The sequence below is a fragment of the Zophobas morio genome, unplaced genomic scaffold (assembly GCF_036711695.1).
Source record: "Zophobas morio isolate AGI-343-1 ecotype UQ-CSIRO unplaced genomic scaffold, CSIRO_AGI_Zmor_V1 ptg000041l, whole genome shotgun sequence".
Classification (NCBI taxonomy): Eukaryota; Metazoa; Arthropoda; class Insecta; order Coleoptera; family Tenebrionidae; genus Zophobas; species Zophobas morio.
Genome location: NW_026972146.1, coordinates 4,807,375 through 4,833,946, shown reverse-complemented (window position 1 = coordinate 4,833,946; position 26,572 = coordinate 4,807,375). Strand labels below are relative to the sequence as shown.

The following is a 26,572-nucleotide window of genomic DNA, read 5'->3' as shown; positions in this document are numbered from 1 at the left end:
GGCAAAGTTGTGCTAGGCTCATCTGGCAACGTTGCAAATTATATAAATGTTTACTATGAGATTTTTACACATTGTTTTCGTCGCCCTCTGTCGAGTGGTAGCTTTATTAAATGTATTGTTGCTGCGATTTGGGTTATCTACGCGCGCGATTGGTGTCCAAGCTTTTCGCCGGCGTTTGACGGCCGACTGTTGGTGCGCCATCTCTTGTTCGCCGGCCGTTGGCCTGTTCGCTCCAAACAATAGCATGGGTCTATCTATATGTATTTAATCAATGCCTGCAAAAAAGCAAACCCAAAACGTTCTACAAGTTTGAAATAAAACACTTACGAAAAAAATTATAGGTAATTTATTATCTCTAACACTATAGACTTTTCAACAAATAACAACAATAAATATAATTCCTCCTGTCTAATAATAATAATAATAATAAACGACAATATAGTTTTATTATCGTACAATAATAAATCGCTACATAATGATTTGGTTCCGCAGTAATTTCCCGAAATCATCAAGTCCCTCCCCCGCGACATAAATTTGGCAGTTTCACGTAGCTATTCCACCCCTCACGAAATAAAACCAAACCGAAAAAAACAGGAACTATGACACCAATTAAGCAGAACATCACAGCTATGACAGTTATTTACTTAACGCTCAGATTCTGAATGCGCTTGGTCCTCGACAGGTACGAATACCAGTAAAACAAGTTAATGGTAACAAACAGGACGGGGAAGACTACCCTGGATGCGCGATCAATTTTCGAGACGGAGTTAAACCGGGGCGTTCTTTTCTTCTTCTTTTTCCTGTGGCGTTGGTTCTGACACGGCGACTTCTGGCTTCCGGCGGACTTGGCCGGACTCGGCACGAAGTTCTTTTCTTCTTGGGATCTGCTGATGCAGGAGAGATTGCTCCAAGGCTGCGACGTCCGCCTCATCGAAGCCACCGGAATGGAACACGCCGACAGCGGAATTACTTCGACGAAATGCGGATCGCCGCCGTTCGAGCTGTCGAAATTCGAGCTCTTGCAAACAGGGGAACCGGACACCTACGAGCAGAGTTGAAGGGTTAAGGGGTGACGTGCGAGGGTTTTCTTGTAAGAGTGAAAAAAGTCGGCGTTATTGCTTGCTTGTCTGGGGTGGAGGGAAGCTGGAAAGTTTCCAAGGCGGTTTTGGACGATTTCGACTCGGGAGATGGTTATCGGATAAATTATTTTAGCAATTCGGTGTTATATATTTTTGAAAATTTTCCAAGCTTCAGGTAGAGGGAGGGTGGGTCACGTCAGGTCGGGTCGGATTAGTTGTATTAAGTCAGGTCAAGAGCTTTAGAGAAATTTCCCCAATTTTGTCTTCTTTTCGTTTATGCTATTTGTATGATCTAAGGTTTCCCCCTTCAAAAAGTCTATGACGTCACTTCCGAACCATATGGACAGTGAACAGTGGCGTATTATTATTTGCATAGGGCGACTGACTATTTTCATATTTTTTCGAAGTTTCATGATCCCTAGATCACGAAAAAACGGATCTCGCGTTTCCGTTTGTCTGTGGTCTGTCTGCGTCTGTGTCCATTTTTATTAAATAGATAATCTCCGAAACTACTGGACCGATTGTTGTCAAATTTTGGATGTGTATTAGGAATATCATGTAGATGGTAGTAAAACTAAAAAAAAATTTACATGTCATACGAATTTTATAAAATAACATACAGTTCTATGTGGTATATGAATCCGCCTTGATTTTTTACCCTAAGCATCCGGATTTTGGATGAAAGAATCAAAATTTTGTGATAACTGTGATTATTTATATTTCCCGTTCCTGAGCGTAAGCTAAGGAAGTATGGTTTTAATTTACAGAGGCTATCGCAAAAATATAGACAGTACTTCAAAAAAAGTTTTAAATCTTGAAGACACTTAAAACTAAGAAACTTGAAAAAAAGCTAAGAAATCCCAGAAATCCGTGATATACGAAAAATCCAAGAAATCCTGGAAATTTATAAAATATAAACATTCAAAAAATAAAAAATTTGGAACAAAATATTATTCCCTCAAGAAACAGGAGACCAAATCCGCTGAGTTAGGAAACCCAAAAATCTAGGAAAATAAAAACCCAAGAATCGCAGGAAATTCAAGAAATCGAAGGAATCGAAGAAATAGAAGGAATCGAAGAAATCCAAGAAATCCACTGAGTTAAGGAAACCCAAAAAATCTAGGAACATCAAAAAACCAAGAAACGCAAGAAATTCAAGAAACTCAAGAAAAGAAGGAATCGAAGAACTCCAAGAAACTAAAAAAATCCAATGAGGCAAGGAAACCTAAAAAATCCAGGTTATTTGAAAACCCAAGAAACCCAAAAATCGTAGAAACCGAAGAAACTTGAAACATCTGAAAAATCCAAGAAATATGAGAACCCGACAACTCCAAGAAATCGAACATTATACAGATAATAAGCATTCTAGATACCAAAAATCTGGAACAAAAGAAATTAAAAAAAAAATACAAGAAATCCAAGAAATAAGAAAAATCCAAGATACCCAGGAAATCTATAAGATACTAGTAAACATTCCAAAAAATCGAAAATTTGGAACAAAATTTTATAACCTCAAGAAACCGAAGACCAAGAAATTTAAGAAAACCAAGAAGTCCAAAATTCTGAAAGTTATAAACATCCTGAAAAATAAAAAAATTAACTCCCACGAAACTCAAGAAACCTTAGAAACTTGAAAAACCTAATAAAAGAAAGAAATCTCAGGACTCCAAGAGCTCAAAAAGTTCATGAAAACCAAGAAATCGACTGAGTTAAGGAAACCCAAAAACTCTGGGAACATCAAAAACTCAAGAAATGCAAGAAATTCAAGAAAGCCAAGAAATAAAAGGAATCGAAGAAATCCAAGAGTCCAAGAACTCCAAAAAATTCAAAAAATCCAATGAGGCAAGGAAACCTAAGAAATCCAGGGTATTTAAAAAACCAAGTATCACAAAATTCCTAGAAACCCAAGAAACTTGAAACATCTGAGAAATTCAAGAAATATAAGAACCCGAGAACTCCAAGAAATCCAAAATTAGAAAGATAATGAGCATTCTAAGCACCAAAAATCTGGAACAAAATTTTATAACCCCAAGAAACCGAAGACCAAGAAGATTAAAAAATCCAAGAAGTCCAAAATTCTGAAAGTGATAAATATTCTGAAAAATAAAAAAAATAAAGTCCCAGGAAACTCAAGAAGCTTTAGAGACTTAGAAAACTTAATAAAAGAAAGAAATCTCAGGACTCCAAGAACCCAAAAGGTCCAAGAAAACCAAAAAATCCACTGAGTTAAAGAAACCCAAAAAATCTTGGAAAATAAAAAACCCAAGAAATTCAAGAAATCCAAGAAACTCAAGAAATAGAAGAAATCGGAGGAATCGAAGAAATTCAAGAAATCCAAGAGCCTAAGAACTCCAAGAAACTCAAAAATCCAATGAGGCAAGGAAACCTAAGAAATCCAGGGTATTTAAAAACTCAAGAATCCCAAAAACCCTAGAAACCCAAGAAACTTGAAACATCTGAGAAATTGAAGAAATATAAGAACCCGAGAACTCCAAGAAATCCAAAATTAGAAAGATAATGAGCATTCTAAACACCAAAAATCTGGAACAAAATTTTATAACCCCAAGAAACCGAAGACCAAGAAGATTAAAAAATCCAAGAAGTCCAAAATTCTGAAAGTGATAAATATTCTGAAAAATAAAAAAAATAAAGTCCCAGGAAACTCAAGAAGCTTTAGAGACTTAGAAAACCTAATAAAAGAAAGAAATCTCAGGACTCCAAGAACCCAAAAGGTCCAAGAAAACCAAAAAATCCACTGAGTTAAAGAAACCCAAAAAATCTTGGAAAATAAAAAACCCAAGAAATTCAAGAAATCCAAGAAACTCAAGAAATAGAAGAAATTGGAGGAATCGAGGAAATTCAAGAAATCCAAGAGCCTAAGAACTTCACGAAACTCAAAAATCAAATGAGGCAAGGAAACCTAAGAAATCCAGGGTATTTAAAAACTCAAGAATCCCAAAAACCCTAGAAACCCAAGAAACTTGAAACATCTGAGAAATTGAAGAAATATAAGAACCCGAGAACTCCAAGAAATCCAAAATTAGAAAGATAATGAGCATTCTAAACACCAAAAATCTGGAACAAAATTTTATAACCCCAAGAAACCGAAGACCAAGAAGATTAAAAAATCCAAGAAGTCCAAAATTCTGAAAGTCATAAACATTCTGAAAAATAAAAAAAATAAACTCCCAGGAAACTCAAGAAGCTTTAGAAACTTGGAAAACCGAATAAAAGAAAGAAATCTCAGAACTCCAAGAACCCAAAAGGTCCAAGAAAACCAAAAAATCTACTGAGTTAAAGAAACTCAAAAAATCTTGGAAAATAAAAAACCCAAGAAATTCAAGAAATCCAAGAAACACAAGAAATAGAAGAAATCGGAGGAATCGAAGAAATTCAAAAAATCCAAGAGCCCAAGAACTCCAAGAAACTCAAAAAATCCACTGACGCAAGGAATCCTAAGAAATCTAAGAATCTTAAAAAACCTAGAAAGTCAAGAAATTTGAAACATCTGAAAAATCCAAGAAATATGAGAACCCGACAACTCCAAGAAATCCAAGATTATACAGATAATGAGCATTCTAGATACCAAAAATCTGGAACAAAATTTTAAATCTTGAAGAAACCCAAGACGAAGAAATTAAAAAAAAAATACAAGAAATCTGCGAAATATGAAAAATCGAAGATGTCTACCCAGCAAATCTATAAAATATTTATAAACATTCCAAAAAATTAAAAATTTGGAACAAAATTCTATAACCTCAAGAAACCGAAGACCAAGAAATTTGAGAAGTCCAAGAAGTCCAAAATTCTGAAAGTTATAAACATTCTGAAAAATAAAAAAAAAAACTCCCACGAAACTCAAGAAGCCTTAGAAACTTGAAAAATCTAATAAAAGAAAGAAATCTCAGGATTCCAAGAGCCCAAGAAGGTCATGAAAACCAAGAAATCGACTGAGTTAAGTAAACTCAAAAAATCTAGGAACATCAAAAACGTAAGAAATTCAAGAAATCCAAGAAATCTAAGAAACAGAAGGAATCGAAGAAATCCAAGATCTCAAGAAACTCAAAAAATCCAATGAGGCAAGGAAACCTAAGAAATCCAGGGTATTTAAAATCCCAAGAATCCCAAAAAATCTTAGAAATCTAAGAAACTTGAAACATCTGAAAAGTGCAAGAAATATGAGAACCGGAGAACTCCAAGAAATCCAAAATTATACAGATATAATGAGCATTCTAAATAGCAAAAATCTGGAACAAAATATTAAATGTTGAAGAAACCCAAGGCCAAGAAATTTAAAAAATCCAAGGAATTCAAGAAATCTGCCAATACGAAAAATCCAAAACATTTAGGAAATCTATAAAATACTTATCAACATTCCAAAAAATCATAAATTTGGAACAAAATTTCGAAGAAACTGAAGACCAAGAAATTTAAGAAATCCAAGAAATCCAAAATTCTGAAAGTTAAAAACACTCTGAAAAATAAAAAAAATAACTCCCACGAAACTCAAGAAGCCTTAGAAACTTAAAAACCTAATAAAAGAAAGAAATCTCAGGACTCCAAGAACCCAAAAATTCATGAAAATCAAGAAATCGACTGAGTTAAGAAAACTCAAAAAATATAAGAACATCAAAAACCCAAGAAATGTAAGAAATTCAAGAAATCCAAGAAATCTAAGAAATCCAAGATCTCAAAAAACTCAAAAAATCCAATGAGGCAAGGAAACCTAAACAAAACATTTAGCAAATCTATAAAGTACTTATCAACATTCCAAAAAATCATAAATTTGGAACAAAATTTCGAAGAAACTGAAGACCAAGAAATTTAAGAAATCCAAGAAGTCCAAAATTCCGAAAGTTATAAACACTCTGAAAAATAAAAAAAAATAACTCCACGAAACTTAAGAAGCCTTAGAAACTTGAAAAACCTAATAAAAGAAAGAAATCTCAGGACTCCAAGAACCCAAAAAGTTCATGAAAACCAAGAAATCGACTGAGTTAAAAAAACTCAAAAAATATAAGAACATCAAAAACCCAAGAAATGTAAGAAATTCAAGAAATCCAAGAAATCTAAGAAACAGAAGGAATCGAAGAAATCCAAGATCTCAAGAAACTCAAAAAATCCAATGAGGCAAGGAAACCTAAGAAATCCAGGGTATTTAAAAACCCAAGAATCCCAAAAATCCTAGAAACCCAAGAAACTTGAAACATCTGAAAAGTTCAAGAAATATGAGAACCCGAGAACTCCAAGAAATCTAAAATTATAAAGATATAATGAGCATTCTAAACAGCAAAAATCTGGAACAAAATATTAAATGTTGAAGAAACCCAAAGCCAAGAAATTTAAAAAATCCAAGGAATTCAAGAAATCTACCAATACGAAAAATCCAAAACATTTAGGAAATCTATAAAATACTTATCAACATTCCAAAAAATCATAAATTTGGAACAAAATTTCGAAGAAACTGAAGACCAAGAAATTTAAGAAATCCAAGAAGTCCAAAATCTGATAGTTCTAAAAACTCTGAAAAATAAAAAAAATTAACTCCCACGAAACTCAAGAAGCCTTAGAAACTTGAAAAACCTAATAAAAGAAAGAAATCTCAGGACTCCAAGAAGCCAAAAAGTTCATGAAAACCAAGAAATCGACTGAGTTAAGAAAACTCAAAAAATATAAGAACATCAAAAACCCAAGAAATGTAAGAAATCCAAGAAATCTAAGAAACAGAAGGAATCGAAGAAATCCAAGATCTCTTGAAACTCAAAAAATCCAATGAGGCAAGGAAACCTAAGAAATCCAGGGTATTTAAAAACCCAAGAATCCCAAAAAATCTTAGAAATTCAAGAAACTTGAACATCTGGAAAGCGTAAGAAATATGAGAACCCGAGAACTCCAATAAGTCCAAAATTATGAAGATATAATGTACCTAATGAGCATTCTAAATACCAAAAATCTGGAACAAAATTTTAAATTGTGAAAAAACTCAAGATCAAAAAATTTAAAAGAATCCAAGAAATTTGCGAAAAACGAAAATCCAAGACATTCAGGAAATCTATAAAATACTTGTAAACATTCCAAAAAATCATACATTTGGAACAAAATTTTATAACCTCAAGAAACCGAAGATAAGAAATTTAAGAAATTCAAGAATTCGAAAATTTTGAAAGTTATAAACATTCTGAAAATTAAAAAAAATAACTAATACATATAATAAAAGAAAGAAATTTTAGGAATCCAAGAGCCCAAATAGTCCAAGAAAACCAACAAATCCACTGAGTTAAAGAAACCCAAAATATCTTGGAAAATAAAAAAGCCAAGAAACGCAAGAAATCCAAGAAATCGAAGGAATCGAAGGAACTTCAAGAACCTCAAGAAACCCAGATTATTAAAAAAACGAGAATCCTAAGATATCCTAGAAGCCCAAGAAATTCAGGAAATCTGTAAAATCCAAAAAATCTGAGAATCCGAGAACCTCAAGACATCCAAAAATCTGGAACAAATTTTTAAATCTCGAAAAAATACAAGATTAAGTAACTTAAAAAACTCCAATAAATCCGAGAAATCTCTCAAAACACCAAAAGTCCAAAAAATCCAGGAACTCTACAAAAAGTACATATAACTATTCCAAAAAACCGAAATTTTGGAACACAAAAAACCGAAGACCAAGAAATTGAAAAAATCTAAGAAGTCCAAAATTTTGAAAGTTATAAACAATCCGAAAAAGAAATTAACACCCACGAAGCTCAAGAAACCTTAGAAACTTGGAAAACCTAATAAATCAAAGGAATTTAAAGACTCCAAGAACCCAAAAAGTCCAACAAACTTAAGAAATCCAAAAAATCAAGGAAAATCAAAAAGCCAAAAATCTGGACCAAACTTCCAGAAACCCTAAATTAAGAAACTTAAAAAAATCAAGAAATTCGACCAACCCACAAAATACGAAACAATAAAAAAATCCAGGAATTTATAAAATATAAAAGTAAAAATTTGGGACAAAATTTTATAACATGAAGGAACCCAATTGTACCAAGAAATTTAGGAAATCCAAGAATCCGAGAACTCCTAGAAATCCAGAAATTATATTGTTATTTCCTGTTTTTCATGTGCAATAATCACCTATACGTGGGCGTCGAGTACCCACCATCTCGAAAATCTCGAGTCGTCACTTGTCGTGTATGCAAACGTGCGATCTTGATCAGAGTGCGAACAAAGTTGTGCAGTAAAATCGCCTCTCGAGTGATAACTTCTACATATAAAAAAATGTAGGTAATAGTGGTAATAGTGTAAGAAAAAAAAATTTAGGCTTCCAGAAAGTTGCCTTACAATTAGCAAATGTTAATTTAAATAAAAAATTTCGACATTAATTCGAGTGGAACTGACAAAATTTTAAGTATAATAATAAGCAATTTGGCTTTTTTTGAACTGTGTGCTTGGATAAACTCGAGAATTATATAAGCTCTCTGAAATGCCATTAAAATGTGCCATTTTTTTTGTACTTAGAATACACATTAATCACGTCGTGTTATCATTAAAACTTTCAGTTTAATGAACATTATACATAGTTTAATCAGTTTCAAACATTGATTGCAGCTGCTTTCACTAAAACTCTCCTAGCAATTATAACTTGCCATTTTAGATAAACTATTACCTGAGCTCAAATAATTTAACTCTCACGTTACATTCGCTATTTACTCTAACATTTCAATCTTTTTCTAATTTTGAAAATCCGCAAATTCCAAAATTTGCAAAACAAAGCTTGAACGTCTGCCAATCCGTCGTTCAACTCAGTCAAATCTACTGCCCCGAAATTAGTTAAAATTCCATTTTTCATCCAATACCCACTTTTTCAGCCAATTTTTCCATCTGCTGACGATTCCTCTTAAATTTAAACAGAATTTTCTGCCGCCCTAATGATGATGTTTCGTGCTTTCGCATCGTTAAACTTTATTTGGTTTTATTTTTTCCTTCTTGTTAATAAAAAATCCTTAAAGCAAGCGAATTCGCTCAACCTTGAATTCGATAATTATTATTATTGTGAAACTCAAATCCCTCCTTTCGGCTGAATCGAAACATTTTTATGAGGTGCGTGGGGACCTTGAATGCGTAAAAAGGTGGCTTAATTATTTGTAAACACGGCTGCTTTGTAAATATATTACTCGTGATGACGTCATCACTTTTTGCGGGGGATGAATAAGTGTTTTTTAATTACCTCACCAGTTAGTTAAGTAAACACTCGAACACTCACGTGCGAGGTGGCGTCCTTCGGCGCGTTGTCTGTGGTTTCAATCCAATCCTCCTCGTCGCTGCTGGAATCGGAACTGAAATCCGAGCTGAAGTAGCACTCCCCGGAACCGTATTTCGTGAAGTAGTGGACCACAGCGAACTGTAATAATTGGCATTGTTTCGAGTAAACGTGTTCGTCACGGTAATTGTTTGCGTGCTTTTCACGTACTAGGTCAGTTAAGTGCGTTTTTACCTGGATAATAGTAGCGAAAATGAACGCAAACGACAGGAACACGAAGAAGTCGAGCGCTGTGGGGTAGGGGACTTTGGGGAGGTCCGTCCTGGCTTCCAGACCCAGGAACGTCATGGTTAAGACGGTCGTGATACCTTCAAACGGTTTATACAATGAAATTAAAAGCACAACAAATAATACTCCCGCAGAAGGCGTAAATTGAAAAATGAAATATACTTAAAATAGACAACAAATCGGAAAAATCGAAAAATCGAAAAACCAAAACACCCAAAAATCGAAACATTTAAAAATCAAAAAATTAAATGATCTGAAAATTGAAAATCCAGAAATTGAAAAGTTCTCAATATTCAAATCCTTAAAAATTGAGTAGTGAAAACTTGAAAAATTGAGAAATCCAAGCATCAAAAAATAGTAAAATTGAAAAATGTAAAACTTAAAAAATCCAAAAATTGAGAAATAAAAGTAAAGAAAAATCAAAAATTTAAAAATTCGAAAAATTGAAAAATTAAAGTATCGAAAAATTGAAGAATTGGGAAATCGAAACACCAAAAAAATCAAAAAAACAAAAATCTAAAATTCAAAAATCAAAAAATTGAACACTCGAAAAGCCAAAAAGTCGAAAAATCGATACATCGGAATGTTCAAAAACTGAAACATCGAGAAATCAAAACATCAACAGTAAGGAGTCAAAAAATAAAAAAATTAAGAAATCAAATTAGACCAAAATTGAAAAATCGAAAAGTTAATAGTTGAAAAATTGAACTATTTTAAATGAAAACAAAATCGATAAACCGAAAAATTGAAAAATCTAAAAATCGAGAAATTGAACAAACTAAAAATTAAACAATTTAAAAATCGAAGAATTGGAAAACCAAAAAATCTAAACCGAGAACTTGAAAAATCGAGTAATCGAGAAATCAAAACATCAAGGAAGTCAAAAAACTTAACGGAAAATCTACAACTTAAAAATTGAAATATTAAAATACCTATCGAAAAATTGAAAAACCGAGAAACCGAAACATCAAAAAATGGAAAAATTGAAGAACCTAAACATTGCAAAATCCCAGAACTAAAATACTGAAAAACTGAAAAATGGAAGGAAAATTGAAGAATCGGAAAAGTGAAAAAATCCAAAACTGAAACATTGAAAAATTCAGAAATCGAAAATTTGAAAAATCACAATTGAAGCAAGAATTGAAAAATCGAGAAATAGAGAAATGGGAAAATAAAAAAATCAGTTAATCGAAAAATTGAGAAATCGAAAAATTTAGAAACGTCAAAAATTGAAAACTGAAAAATAAAAAAATTTAAAAATCGTAAAACTGAAACATCGGAAAATTGAGAAATCGAAAAATGAAGAAATTCGAGAAACCGAAAATATGAAGAATCGAGAAATCGAAAAATCGATAAATTGAAAAATCCCAGCAGTAATATATCGAAAAATTGAGAAATCGAAATCGAGCAAAACTGAAGTATCGTAAAGTTAACAAATTGAAAAACTGAAAATTTTTGAAAAAAAAATCGTATCAAAAACTAAAAATTCAAAAAATCGAGAAATTGAACAATAAAAAAATCGAAACATTGAAATCCCAGTAAGTTGATAAATAGGAAAATTTAAAAAACAAAAATTTTAAAAATCCAAGAATTGAACAACAAAAAAAATCCAAGCCTGAAAACTCAGACAATCGAATGATCGAGAACTCAAAACATCAAAGAAAACAAAAAATCTAAAATTTAAAAATTCGACAAATTGAAAAATCATGGAACTGAAAAATCGAAAAGTCGAGATAGTGAGAAATCTAAAAACCTAAAACTTTAAAAACTGAAAAATTAAAATATCGAAACATTTACAAACCGAGAAAACACAAAATCAAAAATTTGAAAAATTGAAGAAACGAAATATTGCAAAATTCCAAAGCTGAAATATTGAAAAACCTAAAATTGGAAGGAAAATTAAAGAATCGAAACAGTGAAAAAATCCCAAACTGAAACATTGAAAATTTGAGAAATGGAGAAATGGGAAAATCAAAAAAATCGGTCTAAAGAGTTTAGACAGTACTTCCCTCGCTATCGGAAACGGGACGACTGCATGTCTATTATGTTTTTTTTTCACATTATATTTCAAAGCATTCGGTTTTGTAGTTCCTGATTAAATCAATAAAATAAATTTTCGCATTCATTAAATTTTTTGAGTCACCCTGTATATCGGAATCCAAAAAATATGATTGGAATGATACATTACAAGTACAGACTCATCATATTTTGTACATTTTAAATAGGATTATTCGGCAAAATTTTGAGGTGACGTCATGAATTGTTTGGAGGAGATAAGCAAATATATTTTGACTAAAAATTTATTATGCTCTTTATAACCTTAAAACATTTGCAAGATTTCAAAGCATTGGGTTCTGTAGTTCCTGATTAAATCAATAAAATAAATTTACGCATTCATTAATTTTTGGGGTCATCCTGTATATGCAAATCCAAAAAACATGAATGGAATGATAAATTACAAGAAGAAACTTATCATATTTTATACATTTTAGATAGGATTTATTCAGCAAAATTTTGGGGTGGCGTCATCCATTTTTTAGGAGGGATGAGCAAATATACATATTTTGATCAAAAATTTGCCATGCTTATGCTAAATTTAAAACATTTCCAAGATTTCAAAGCATTCGGTTTTGTAGTTCCTGATTAAATTAATAAAATAAATTTGCGCATTCATTAAATTTTTTGAGTCACCCTATATATCCGAATCCAAAAAATATGAATGGAATGATAAATTGCAAGAGACTCATCATATTTTGTACATTTTAGACAGGATTTATTCAGCAAAATTTCGAGGTGACGTCATGAATTTTTTAGAGGGGATAAATAAATATATTATGATTAAAACGGTCCTGGTTTAATAACAAATAAATATTGTTCGTCTATGAAACAAGCTCGTCTTAGACAAAGTATTCGTAAAAAAATATGTCGTAAAAAATGTACGTATGCTGGTCCCGATTGCGATTATGGTTTAAGTATTTTTTAGATAATCCTGACATGGATGTAGAAACATTTGTGACAGCCAAAGAGGTTTTTTTGAGAAAATTATCTTTGAATTTAGACCAAATTGAAATAGACACAAGGCAACAGGCACATTTGGACAAAAGAAAGAGAAATTAGGGTTACGGCTTCAAATTTTGGACGTATTTACAAACTTAGACCTACTACAGCAATAGCTAAAACTGTGGAGTATCTGTTGTACAGTACATTTAGAGGTAATAGTCATACATAGTATGGACAACAAAGTGAAGAAAAAGCTGTCAAGTGTTTTGAAATAAATAAAAATATAAAAACTGAACGGTGTGGCTTTATTTCAAAACAATTTCCTTACTTGGCTACTAGTCCAGTCAGGGTTCTAGAGGATAAGTGTGCATTAGTCGAAATTAAATGCCCTTCAAAATCGCAAGATTTGTCTTCCGAAGAAGCGGTTAGAAAAAAAATTATCAAATTTTGTACATTGACAGACGGAGAATTGAAAGTAAAAAAAATCATGATTACTACTTTCAAGTCCAATGCTTGTTACGGGTATTTCACAAGTTTATTTTGTTGTGTGGACACCCAAAGGAATTAATATAGAAAAAAACGAAGAAATATGTAAAACGATGGCAGATAAACTTGGCAGATTTTACTTTGGCGCATTATTGCCCGAAATAATTGATTTAAGAAGAAAGAGGAACCTGCCTTTGCGAGAGATTTTTTTAAAATAAATAAAATTTGTTTCTATTTTTTTATGTACTTTAATAATTTATTACGAGTACATTTTTCATCACCAAGACTTGCATATTTTTATTATAAATATATTTTGAAAATGATCTCTCGGCAAATGAAAACATATACGAGCACTTTTTTCGAGTAAACAATGAAGGGAGAAGTTACTGGGCGTAAAGTTTTTCTAAAACACCTCCTTTCTGGGATAAGTAGTAGTAGATACACTTAGCTGCTTATACGTGTTAAACAAAAGCTGTATTTTATATATATTTTTTTATTATTATAAATATGTTTATTAGTTTTGTTAATTAACAAAGCAAAATATATATTAACAATAATATTACAATGAATTTTTAGTAATCATGTGTATTGAATTCAGGATCCTGAGTGGAGTAAAAATATTATAGTTCCCCAGTTTTAATTCGGTTTTATGATAGTAGCTCATTGCGTAAAAGTTAATTTCCTTAACAATAGATTACTACGGCCGGTCCTGGTGGCTTGTTATAAAACTGAGTTCCTTGGCATAAATTAGAAAAATCAGTCGAAAACTCTAACAATCAGCTTATGGTAGAGCAGGCGATAAGGGTTTTACCTGGAAAGTCGCTTCCGTAAATTTTAGCGGGGCTCCTATCGGCAAAGTACTGAACTAACGGCTCAAAATCTGTCGAATTGATTCCCATTTTTTTCAATAATTGTTAGTTTTTGTTAAAAACTCTGCTAACCAATAGATCATTAATTTTCCTCTGATATTCCTGTTAAAATTATTCTACGTGTTTTGCATTAATTTGTGGTATATTTTGATTTTGATAAACACATTATTATTTAAACAAATTGTACCACTAACAAACATTTAATGACTCTGCGCCCTGTGAAAAGTGATGTTTTATCCATGTGCGAATTTTCAAGCGATTCTATGATGGTTATGACTCAAAAAACTTGAAAAGAAAACATACAATGGTGCTTTTTTTACGATATTTCTCAGCCATATTTTTTTAATTGATTGAACTGGTCTACGCGCTCTAGAATATGAAAAAAGCTGCAGTTTGATGTATGATACATCTATATTAATATCATTTTTTCATACAAAAAATCAAAAAAATGTTATACCTCGTCTAGCGAGTCCCCTTAAAATACTCACCTAGGGACACTCTGTCCGCCGTGGCCTCCCTGTTGAGCCAGAACGAGACCCAGGAAAGCACGACGAGGAGGACGCAAGGGCCGTACACCTGAATGAGAAAGTTTCCCATATGCCGTTGCAAGTGGAAACTGACAAGAAGCATTGAATATTCAGCTGAAATGCCACCATCAACACTAATATAATGAATTATGCAATCAGTTGTCGCTCAACTAAAAACAAATCACTGAATCATTCATGTCATTGAAAGAGAAGGAATTTGATCCTTTTTACGAAGCAGAAATTACATACAAAAATGGTCGCAAAACAAAATAAGCCAGGTTTTAACAAGTCGTGATCCTCTTTCGACTAGTTTTGTACGTTATGACTTTCCACGTCCAATAAGAGATTACCATGGCACACGAAATCCTTGGGTTTTACATGCGCTTCGAAAGGATTTCGTATGTTTTGTTTGTAGATAACTTTGTCCACGTGGACTGGCTGGGGTTTTGTACTTCGAGTTGGAATAAATTCACGGAATTTTTTGCGGCTTGGGTTATCGGTCTTACTTCGTGGGTTTGAATTTTTTGTAAAGGTTGTGGTGTAGTGTTCGGAATTACAGGCAACAATTCTTTTGTGACCAACACTAACGACTTTAATTCGTGGTGATGATGTTTATTCAAATGGAAAGCCAATATAATGTAATTAGTTTCTATTCCCGCGTGACTATTGATTGCGATTGCAAAGAACTAATTATTCAGATTTTGCAATATTACATTTCGATATATGTGAAAAACAAATCATTTTAATCACGAATCTGAAGCCATTTTTCAACAAACAAGCAAAGATTAAATTTTAACCTCAGAACTTGGCGGCTTATCCCCCGACGAACCTTTGTCCCGTCGAGTAAAACAGTCCGAAAATTGACAATTTGGATTTGAGCAGGACGCCGTGTCTCATCAACCGGTCAAATTGGTTTAGGCTGAGCGCAAACTAACTATCAGGTATTAGCAAATGATCCTATTAAGCAAACAAGTGAGGCCTTTCGGGACGCCAGTTATACTGAAAACCGCGTAAATTCATGCAACTCTTACTAATCTCAAAGGTGTCAACAAGGCGAACACCTGATTTGGTATCGCTGTTGACGATGGTGTCGGTGTGGTTAGCTGCGGGGGTCGCGATCAGGTCGAACTGTGACAGTTTCATGTCGTCGGCGATGGCCACCTGTCTGGCTTTGTTCCACCGGTACAGGACGTCCTGAGCTGTGTATCCGACTGGAAGAGAACAAACAGGTCAATATCCATTCTTGCTATAAGACGACTCTAACATCAAGTTTTTGTTTAATAGTGACTAAAGTGATGTTTTTAGACAAAATTATTCCAGTTTTTGCTTTGTTAGTTCTTCGATTTACAATTTTTTGAGTTTTGAACTTTTAGTTTTTTCATTTTTCAATTTCGTGTTTTTTATTTTTCAGCAAAAGAACAAATTTATCCAAACTAAAATATTGTAAAATCGGAAAATTGCATCATTGAAACCATAAAGAATACAACGAGTTTAAAATGAAAAATCCAAAAATTTCAGAATGAAAATCGAGAAACTAAAAAATCGAAACACCGAAAAATTGAAAAATGTAAAAACAGAAAATCCCGAAATTGAAACATCAAAAAATGATTTTGCAATTTTTAAATTTTAAAGTTTTCAAGTTCTTGATTTCCAATTTTGATCAAAATAAAATTTTGCAAAATCGAATAACTGTAACATCGAAACTTTAAAAAATACAACAATTAAATTTAATATTTTTCAAATTCTCAATTTTTAATTCTTTATTTTCTCGATTTTTCATTGTTCAACAAAAGGACAAATTTATTCAAACCGAAATTTTGAAAAATTGAAAAATTTAAAAATTGAGAAGTCGAAGAATTGAAAAAATAAAGAAAAATTGAAAAAACCGAAAAAATTTTAAAATGAAAAATCGAAAAATTGAAAAAACGAAAAACAAAAATTTCTATAAATTAAATAATCAAAAATACAAAACATTATTTTCAGAATCCGAAGATTTTAAAATGAAACTTGAAATATCGAAAAATTAAAAAATCGAAAACTAAGAAATGAATTGGATAATTCAAAAATCGAGAAATTGTAATATTGAAACCTCAAAACCCTGATTAATTAAAAAACCAGAAATTGAAAAATCGACAAAACGAAGCAATTCTGCACTTTTTCGATATAAAATTTTTCAAATTCTCGATTTTTATTTCTTCATTTTCTCGATTTGTCATTTTTTAATTGTTCAACAAAAGGATCAATTTATCAAACCGAAATTTTGAATTGAATTGAAAAATGAAAAAATTGAGAAATCGAAGAATTTAAAAAAATAAAGAAAATTTGACAAAACCGAAGACATGAGACTTAAAACTGAAAAATAAAACTTGAAATATCGAAAAATTTTAAAATTGACAAATCGAAAAATGATAAAATTAGAAATCAAACAAATGGACAATTGAAAAAACAATTGAAAAATCGAGAAATTGTAATAAAGAAACCTGAAAACCCTGATTAATTAAAAATCGAGAAATTGAAAAATTGAAAAAACGAAAAACAAAACTTCCTATAAATTAAATAAGCAAAAATACAAAAATTTTTAATTTCAGAATCCAAAGATTTTAAAATGAAACTTGAAATATCGAAAAATTTAAAAATCGAGAAACGAAGCAATTCTGCAATTTTTCGATATAAAATTTTTCAAATTCGCAATTTTTAATTTTCATTTTTCGATTTTTCATTTTTTAATTGTTCAACAAAGGACAAATTTATTCAAACTGAACTTTTGAAAAACCGGAAATTTGTAACACTGAAACATCAAAAAACAAAACAATTAAAAATCGAGTAATTGAAAAAGCGACAAAAAGAAACAATTCTGCAATTTTTCGATACAAAATTTTTCAAATTCTCGATTTTTATTTCTTCATTTTCTCGATTTGTCATTTTTAAATTGTTCAACAAAGGACAAATTTATTCAAACTGAACTTCTGAAAAACCGGAAATTTGTAACACTGAAACATCAAAAAACAAAACAATTAAAAATCGAGTAATTGAAAAAGCGACAAAAAGAAACAATTCTGCAATTTTTCGATATAAAATTTTTCAAATTCTCGATTTTTATTTCTTCATTTTCTCGATTTGTCATTTTTAAATTGTTCAACAAAAGGATCAATTTATCAAACCGAAATTTTGAATTGAATTGAAAAATGAAAAAATTGAGAAATCGAAGAATTGAAAAAATAAAGAAAACTTGACAAAACCGAAAAAATGAGACTTAAAAACTGAAAAATGAAACTTGAAATATCGAAAAATTTTAAAATTGACAAATCGAAAAATGATAAAATGAGAAATTAAACAAATGGACAATTGAAAAAACAATTGAAAAATCGAGAAATTGTAATAAAGAAACCTGAAAACCTTGATTAATTAAAAATCGAGAATGTGAAAAATTGAAAAAACGAAAAACAAAAGCTTCAAAAACTATAAATTATGCAATCAAAAATGAAAAAAAAAGTTAATTTCAAAATCCAAAAATTTTAAAATGAAAACCGGAAAAGAAACATGGAAAAATTGACAAATTATAACATCGAAAAGACGAAACACTTACAAACTGAAAAATTTATAAACCGAGAAATCGAACATTTGAAAAAAAAACAGAAACTGAAAAATCGGGTAATTGAAAAGCCAAGAATTGTAGGGACACTTGAAAAAAATCCTAATGATAATTATTTGAAAAAAGTGAATAAATTAAAAATCAGGAAATTTAAAAATGAAACAATTACAAAATTGTAAATTTGAAAAAAAAACCGTAACATTGAAAATTTTTAAGACTGAAGCCTGAAAAAGTGATAAATTAAAAATCTAGGAATTGAAAAATCGAAAAAACGAAAAACTGTAAAATTCAACAGATAGAAAATCGAAAAATTAAAAAGCAAATTAGAACAACAATTACAAAATTGTAAATTTGAAAAAAAATAAAAACATAAAATCTAAAATTTGTAACATTGAAACCTGAAAGTGATAAATTAAAAATTGAGAAATTGAAAAATCGAAAAAACGAAAAATTGTAAAAAGATGGAAAATCGAAAAATCAAAAAACAATTTTGAAAATCGCAAAATTAAAATATCTGAAAATTAAAAAATCGAAACAACTGAAAATCGAAAAATGTAAAAACGAAACACGGAAAAATCGAAAAATTGACAATAAAAAAAAATTTTTAAATCTCGAATTGAGAAAATAAAAAATCAAAGAAACGAAACCACCAAATGCTTTTTACAATGTGAAACCTTCTCGTGAGTTCCACTGTCTTTTTTAAGAATATAAAACCTTCTCAGGGGCGTCAAATGTTTTTTTTTAAGAATATGAAACCTTCTCGGGGGTCCCAACTGTCTTTTTTAAAAATGTAGAACCTTCTCGGGGGTTTCAATTATCTTTTTTAAAAATGTAAAACCTTCTCGGGGATATACATTTTAAACCCTTCATATCCTTTTGAAAGAAAGGGTTGTAAATTTCCCCTATCTTTTAACAAATGAGTCAAGACATAAAACACCTTGACGCGTTGTTAACGGTTAGTGATGTGCGATACAGAAATAAATGAAGGATCCCGAGGGCAGCATGTGGCAAAGCCTCTAAGATAGACACGACGATTTATGCCCAAGGGGATCAGATCGCTCTCTCGCGTTCAACATGGGGGCAGACCGGGTCATTGTGGCTTGATTAATGCCCACACCTGTCATCGAGTGCTACTTGTTACTTTAACCCTCCCATTATAGCGGAAAATTTTCAATTAGACCACCCCTATAGCCGTTTGACTTTTAAGGGCGCAAATTACCCTCGCTTTGATGTAAATGACAAGCGCATGATTGTTTAACGTGACGTGTAAGAACAAAGGTGTTCCATTTACGATTCCTCCCTCCACAACAGATTAATCGAATTCTGGAATAATCGCCCGCCGCGTTGAAAAATCAACTAGTCGTTTTTTCAGCATTATTATCCTTGACCGGGAAAATCATGCCAAAAGTGGCGCCGCCGCCTTAATAATCCCTGTTGCGAGTGCGACGGTCGATATGCATCTAAATATCTAATTTCTGGATTAATGCCACGGCCCGAAGGATTCAACAGGTGGTTGATAAAGGCTTTTGTGTTGATTGTTATGGCAACTTCAACATGTTAATAAATTCTTATCGTTGTGGAGGAGAAGACGTTTCGGCGTGTTGCGGGTGATGAAAGGGTGCTGGCGTGAAAGGGTATTTGTTCTGACTGCACGGTACACAAATGCATGACGGTCGACTCGAACTTTATTAGATCTGTGCAAACGCCGAGTCAAACTAGTGCACGAATTAATTTAATTGAAAATTAAAACGAGGGTGCGAACTTTTCGGTGTGCTCTGAGAGAGTCGCTTGGTTATCCAGTTAATGGAACCGAAACTAAAAACTCGCTACAAATCGAGAAATAGGTTACCAGCCCCGTAGCTAGAAAACTTATTCAGGGGGGGCAAGTTTGTCGACAGAGGGGGCTTCATGTAAATATTTATATTTTAATAATACACTCAGATAACTACTTTATTTTTTCTGAGTTTTTATATTTGAAAGAACGTTAAAATAATTGGAAACGTCGATTTTTCACGCTAAATTTTCGTAAAAACCTGTCGAAGTCCAAAAAATTAGTACGGTACTTGGTTAAAATGCTGGTTAAAACAGAGAATGTAGATTCACAAACAGCTGTACTGCATCCAAAAATTTGTGTAGTGACCATATAGGTAACATCCAATTTGTTTGAGTTTATTTTTTTGCATGTTTAGTACATATTTTAAAAATCCGACTTCGAAACCAAATATTTCGAAAATTTTGGTACGGAACCATGTCATGTTTTTTTAAACTCGTCGAGATGTGTATTTCAGAATTTTTTCTCAACTTTAACAAAAGCTCAATTTTTGGAAACCCATATAAAATTTTTGACTTTTCCCAAGCATTTTCGAAAATTACCAAAAGAATTCCTTTGTTCATCTCGATTTCTTCCAAAAATCGTTTTGGATTCAATTTTTTTGAAAATTCTTACATTTTTTGCAGAATCGACGGAAGAAAAATGGCAATTTTTGAGAACCTGTATCAAATTTTTGACTTTTTTCAAGCACATTCGAAATTACCAAAAGGGATTCCTTTATTGATTTCGATCTCCAGATGTTGTTTTTGGTTGTTTTTTCGAAAATTCGTACAATTTTTCCATAATCGCCAAAAGAAATATGGTAATTTTTGAGAAATTTTGAAAATTCCAGCTCGAAACCGAGTATTTCGAAAATTTTGATCCGGAACCTTGAACCTGTCATGTTTTTTTAAGCTCGTCGAAATCAATATTTCAGAATTTTTTGTCAACTTTTACGAAAGTTCAATTTTTGAAAACCCATATAAAATTTTTGGCTTTTCCCAAGCATTTTCGAAAATTACCAAAAGAGATTCCTTTGTTCATCTCGATTTCCAGAAATCGTTTTGGATTCAATTTTTTTGAAAATTCTAACTTTTTTTCCAGAATCGACGGGAGAAATATGGCAATTTTTGAGAACCTGTGTCAAATTTTTGACTTTTTTTCAAGCACGTTCGAGATTACCAAAAGGGATTCCTTTATTGATTTCGATCTCCAGATGTTGTTTTTGGTTGTTTTTTCGAAAATGCGTACAATTTTTCCACAATCGCCAAAAGAAATATGGTAATTTTTGAGAAATTTTGAAAATTCGAGCTTGAAACCGAGTATTTCGAAAATTTTGATCCGCAACCATGAACCTGTCATGTTTTTTTAAGCTCGTCCAAATCTATATTTCAGAATTTTTTGTCAACTTTTACGAAAGTTCAATTTTTGAAAACCCATATAAAATTTTTGACTTTTCCCAAGCATTTTCAAAAAATTATCAAAAGAGACTCCTTTGTTCATTTCGATTTCCAAAAATCGTTTTGGACTCAATTTTTTTGAAAATTCTTACAATTTTTCCAGAATCGACGGAAGAAATATGGCAATTTTTGAGAACCTGTATCAAATTTTTGACTTTTTTTTAAGCACGTTCGAGATTACCAAAAGGGATTCCTTTATTGATTTCGATCTCCAGATGTTGTTTTTGGTTATTTTTTCGAAAATTCGTACAATTTTTCCACAATCGCCAAAAGAAATATGGTAATTTTTGAGAAATTTTGAAAATTCGAGCTCGAAACCGAGTATTTCGAAAATTTTGATCCGGAACCATGAACCTGTCATGTTTTTTTAAGCTCGTCCAAATCTATATTTCAGAATTTTTTGTCAACTTTTACGAAAGTTCAATTTTTGAAAACCCATATAAAATTTTTGACTTTTCCCAAGCATTTTTAAAAATTATCAAAAGAGACTCCTTTGTTCATCTCGATTTCCAAAAATCGTTTTGGACTCAATTTTTTTGAAAATTCTTACAATTTTTCCAGAATCGACGGAAGAAATATGTCAATTTTTGAGAACCTGTATCAAATTTTTGACTTTTTTTTAAGCACGTTCGAGATTACCAAAAGGGATTCCTTTATTGATTTCGATCTCCAGATGTTGTTTTTGGTTGTTTTTTCGAAAATGCGTACAATTTTTCCACAATCGCCAAAAGAAATATGGTAATTTTTGAGAAATTTTGAAAATTCGAGCTCGAAACCGAGTATTTCGAAAATTTTGATCCGGAACCATGAACCTGTCATGTTTTTTTAAGCTCGTCCAAATCTATATTTCAGAATTTTTTGTCAACTTTTACGAAAGTTCAATTTTTGAAAACCCATATAAAATTTTTGACTTTTCCCAAGCATTTTTAAAAATTATCAAAAGAGACTCCTTTGTTCATCTCGATTTCCAAAAATCGTTTTGGATTCAATTTTTTTGAAAATTCTTACAATTTTTCCAGAATCGACGGAAGAAATATGGCAATTTTTGAAAACCTGTATCAAATTTTTGACTTTTTTCAAGCACGTTCGAGATTACCAAAAGGGATTCCTTTATTGATTTCGATCTCCAGATGTTGTTTTTGGTTTTATTTGGTTGAAAAGTCGTAAAATTTTTCAGCAATCGCCAAACGAAATGTAATTTTTGAACTTTGAAACCGAATGTTTCGAAAATCTTGATCTGGGACCATCTAGACCTTGTGTTTTTTGATTGAGCTCGTCGAGATCAACATTTCAGATTTTTTTGTGGATCTTTAGTCAACTTCAACAAAAGCAAAATTTTTGAAAATCCATAAAATGTTTTTGACTTTTCCCAACCGTCTTCGAAAATTAGCGAAAGGGATCTCTTTATCGATTTCGATCTCCAAATGTTGTTTTTGGTTTTATTTTCTCGAAAATTTGTACAATTTTTCCAAAGCCGCCAAAAGAAATGTAATTTTTGAGAAATTTTGAAATGTCGACTTTGAAACCGAATTTTTCGAAAATCTTGGTCTGGGACCATCAAGACCTTATGTTTTTGGATTAAGCTCATCGAGATCTACATCTCGGAATTTTTTGTTGATTTTTTGTTAATTTCAACAAAAGCTCAATTTTTGAAAATCCATATACATTTTTTGACTTTTCCCAAGCATCTTCTAAAATTAGCAAAAGGGATCTCTTTATTGATTTCGATCTACAGATGTTATTTTTGGTTTTATTTTTTTGATATTTCGTCGAATTTTTCCACAATCGCATAAAGAAATAACTTTTTTTTAAGTCACTTTTGAGATTTTTTAGAAATTTTAGGTAGAACCCAATATTTCGTAAATTTTGCTCCGGGAGCATGAACATGTTTTTCGATTAAGCTCATCGAGATCTATATTTCAGAATTTTTTGTCAACTCTAACAAAAGCTCAATTTTTGAAAACTAAATAAATTTTGACTTTTCTTAGCATTTCCAAAAATTACCAAAAGTCATTCTTTTATTTATTTCAATCTTCAGATGTTGTTTTTGGTTTTATTTGATCGAAAATTTGTAAAATTTTTCTAGAATCGTCAAAAGAAATAGGAGTATAATTTTTGAGAAATTTTAAAAATTCGACTTGGAAACCGAATAGCAGCAAGACCTTATGTTTTTTGACTAAACTCGTCGAGATCTACATCTCAGAATTTTTTGTAGATTTTCAGCCAATTTCAACAGCTCAATTTTTGAAAATCTAAAAAAAAAAATTTGACTTTTCCCACGCATTTTCGAAAACTAGCAGAAGGGATCTTTTTATTGATTTCGATCTCCAAATGTTTTTTTTTTGGTTTTATTTTTTCGAAAATTCGTACAATTTTTCCAGAGCCGCCAAAAGAAATGTAATTTTTCAGAAATTTTGAAATGTCGACTTTGGAACCGAATTTTTGAAAAATCTTGGTCTGGGACCATCAAGACCTTATGTTTTTTGATTAAGCTCATCGAGATCTACATCTCAGAATTTTTTGTCTATTTTTTGTCCGTTTCAATAAAAGCTCAATTTTTAGAAAATCCATATAATATTTTTGACTTTTCTCAAGTACCTACATAGTAGGCTATGGAATAAAATGTGACATGTTAATTTTTTTATGCGGTCAACATCAACGGTAAGGTGATATTGCCAAATAATATACCCTGTACGAAAATAAAGGTGGGGCGGTTGGGGCCAGTTAATATGCTTCGGCAATCGGCATTATATTGAAATTTTATTACTAATTTGAAATTTATAATGTATAAGTCTTCCAGGGGGGGCAACCACAACTGCTAGGGGGGGCTCAGCCCCCTCTTGCCCCCCCGTAGCTACGGGGCTGTAGGTGACGTCATGTTAACATTTTCTCTACTGTTAAACGAGTTTGTAAATCCGCAGAACTTATTCTTCATTTCCCGTCTCTTTATTCGCACTCGATAAATCTCAATATTATTATTACAACTTCCCAAATAGCACAACAATACGCGAAACCGGCATAACCCACGCTACACTGGCTGCTTCGAACTCCCTAACGGCACTTTCTACGTGTACAACATAAACTTCTCCATCGGCACTTTACCCTGGCGTAGCACTAGAAAGTTAAGTTGCGATGTGAACGCAACATTACGTCTAAAAAATACATAGAACGAAGGCCGTTTTTGCCTCCGTACGTTCCAATAATGCGGTTTGCGGGGCGAAAGTGTTTTTGTCTGTTCCAAAGTGGATTTTAAATGCAGGGAAAGGATGGTAGCAGATCGTACGGCTTGTTAAAGTCATTTTGTAGTGATCCGATAGAAGAAGTGGATATTTTAAATCGGTTGTCCCGTGAGGCGTGTAAAAAGCTGCCTCCGACCGAGCGTAAAACGCACTACTCGCATATTATCCTAGAGCTTCGATCGGGACTTTCGCAAACTCATGAGCTTCGAAAAGTTTATAATTTTTTTTCGTATTAAAATAACTGAGAAAAAATTTAACTGAAAACCCCGAATATCTAACCACGAGTCAGGTTGAAAGCTACGTTTTCAATTTTTCGCAGGAAATTTATTTCGGTAACCCCCACACGCGATACATCATTCTGAATAGCTATTGTGGATCGACGTCTTTTGAAGCCATTTATATGATTATTATCTTGTAAACAATTTTTTGGATCATTTTGGATTAGTCGCAACGGTGATGACAGATTGATGCTCCTATTTGAACAGTTCTACATGTAATTCACAAAAGTAAACATTAATCAATTTTCAAGATTAAAAAAGTTCTGTTTAACTAATGCATACACAGTGTAATATTGGTTCCATCCCACGCCAGCCGCTGTTAAATTTATTGTATAGCTTTTAAATTTTCAGTTTCAGTTTTTACGAAAGCCACTTCAACACGGCCATGCATTTTTCATAAGTGCAGCAACATAATTGCTGAATTCGAGTGTCTGCCAGTGGTTAATAATTTATTCGCAAAGCTCGATTGTGTGAACTAGTTGTATTTGGACAAAAGTGAGCCATGGAATTTTTCTTCGCGTTGGATAAACTGGTTCGTTAACAACGACATTCCGACTTCTGTCGTTAGAATTTAAAATGCCGAAAATGATTTTGTTAGAACAAACAATTTCCATAAAAAGGTGTTATCTGCAAATGAAAAAAGGTATCCCAACTCAAGCGTGAAAAATTAATAGTGAACATATTTTCTGCGACTTTTTTTAAACTTTTTAAATATTTGTATAAATAAGCATACATTAATTTCCGCACCCAAGCTGGTCCAAAGTCGAATATTATTGCTTTCATCTGTGTGTTTTTTAATTCGCATCGATTTTTGAAGTTTTTAAGGTTCTTAGCTTTTCGATTTTAGGATTCCTCAGTTTTTCGATTTTTATTTTGGAGTTCTTGCATTTTTTAACTTTTTGTTGTCGATTTTTCAGTTTCTCGATTGTTATTTCGTCAGTTTTTTCAAGTTTCAATGTTTTAATTTTTATTTTTTTCAATTGTTGATTTTTTCGTTATTCGATTATTTACTTTCGCTATTTTTTCAACATTTCGGTATTTCAATTTTTTTTATTGTTCAACAAAAGGACAAATTTATTCAAACTGAACTTTTGAAAAACCGAAAAATTTTAACACTGAAACATCAAAAAACAAAATAATTAAAAATCGACAAATTGAAAAAATCTACAAAAGGAAACAATTTACAGTTTTTCGATGTAAAATTTTTCAAATTCTCAACTTTTAATTCTTTATTTTCTCGATTTTTCATTTTTTAATTGTTCAACGAAAGGACAAATTTATTCAAACCGAAATTTTGAAAAATTTTAAATTTAAAAATCTTGTAATCTTGAAACGTCTAAAAATTATAAAACTGAAAAATCAAAAAATAAAAATTGAGAAGTCGTAGAATTGAGAAAATAAAGAAAAATTGAAAAAACCGAAAAAATGAGAATCAAAAATTGAAAAATGAAACTTGAAATATCGAAAAATTTTAAAACTGAAAAATCGAAAAATGAAAAAATTAAGAAATCAATTGGATAATTCAAAAATCGAGAAATTGTAATACTGAAACCTCAAACCCTGATTAATTAAAATTCGAGACATTGAAAAATCGACAAAACGAAGCAATTCTGCAATTTTTCGATATCAAATTTTTCAAATGCTCCATTTTTAATTTTTATTTTCTCGATTTTTCATCTTTTAATTGTTCAACAAAGGACAA

General features: G+C 31.6%; 1 protein-coding gene across 5 annotated transcripts in view; it reads right to left on the bottom strand.

Moving 5' to 3' along the window:
- Positions 1–322: 322 nt before the first annotated feature.
- LOC135140974 (gamma-aminobutyric acid receptor alpha-like) overlaps positions 323–26,572 on the bottom strand; it is a 90,528-nt gene continuing 64,278 nt past the window's right edge. For 4 of the 5 annotated variants that reach the window (XM_064071734.1, XM_064071735.1, XM_064071736.1 and 1 more), the window contains 5 exons: positions 15,523–15,702; positions 14,453–14,605; positions 9,556–9,689; positions 9,325–9,462; positions 323–1,042 (listed from right to left, as the gene is read on the bottom strand). In XM_064071734.1, the coding sequence (XP_063927804.1) occupies positions 641–1,042; positions 9,325–9,462; positions 9,556–9,689; positions 14,453–14,605; positions 15,523–15,702 (1,007 nt within the window). In that variant the 3' untranslated portion in view covers positions 323–640. The remainder of the gene's footprint in view (positions 1,043–9,324; positions 9,463–9,555; positions 9,690–14,452; positions 14,606–15,522; positions 15,703–26,572) is intronic. The other variant, XM_064071738.1, reaches the window with a different exon arrangement.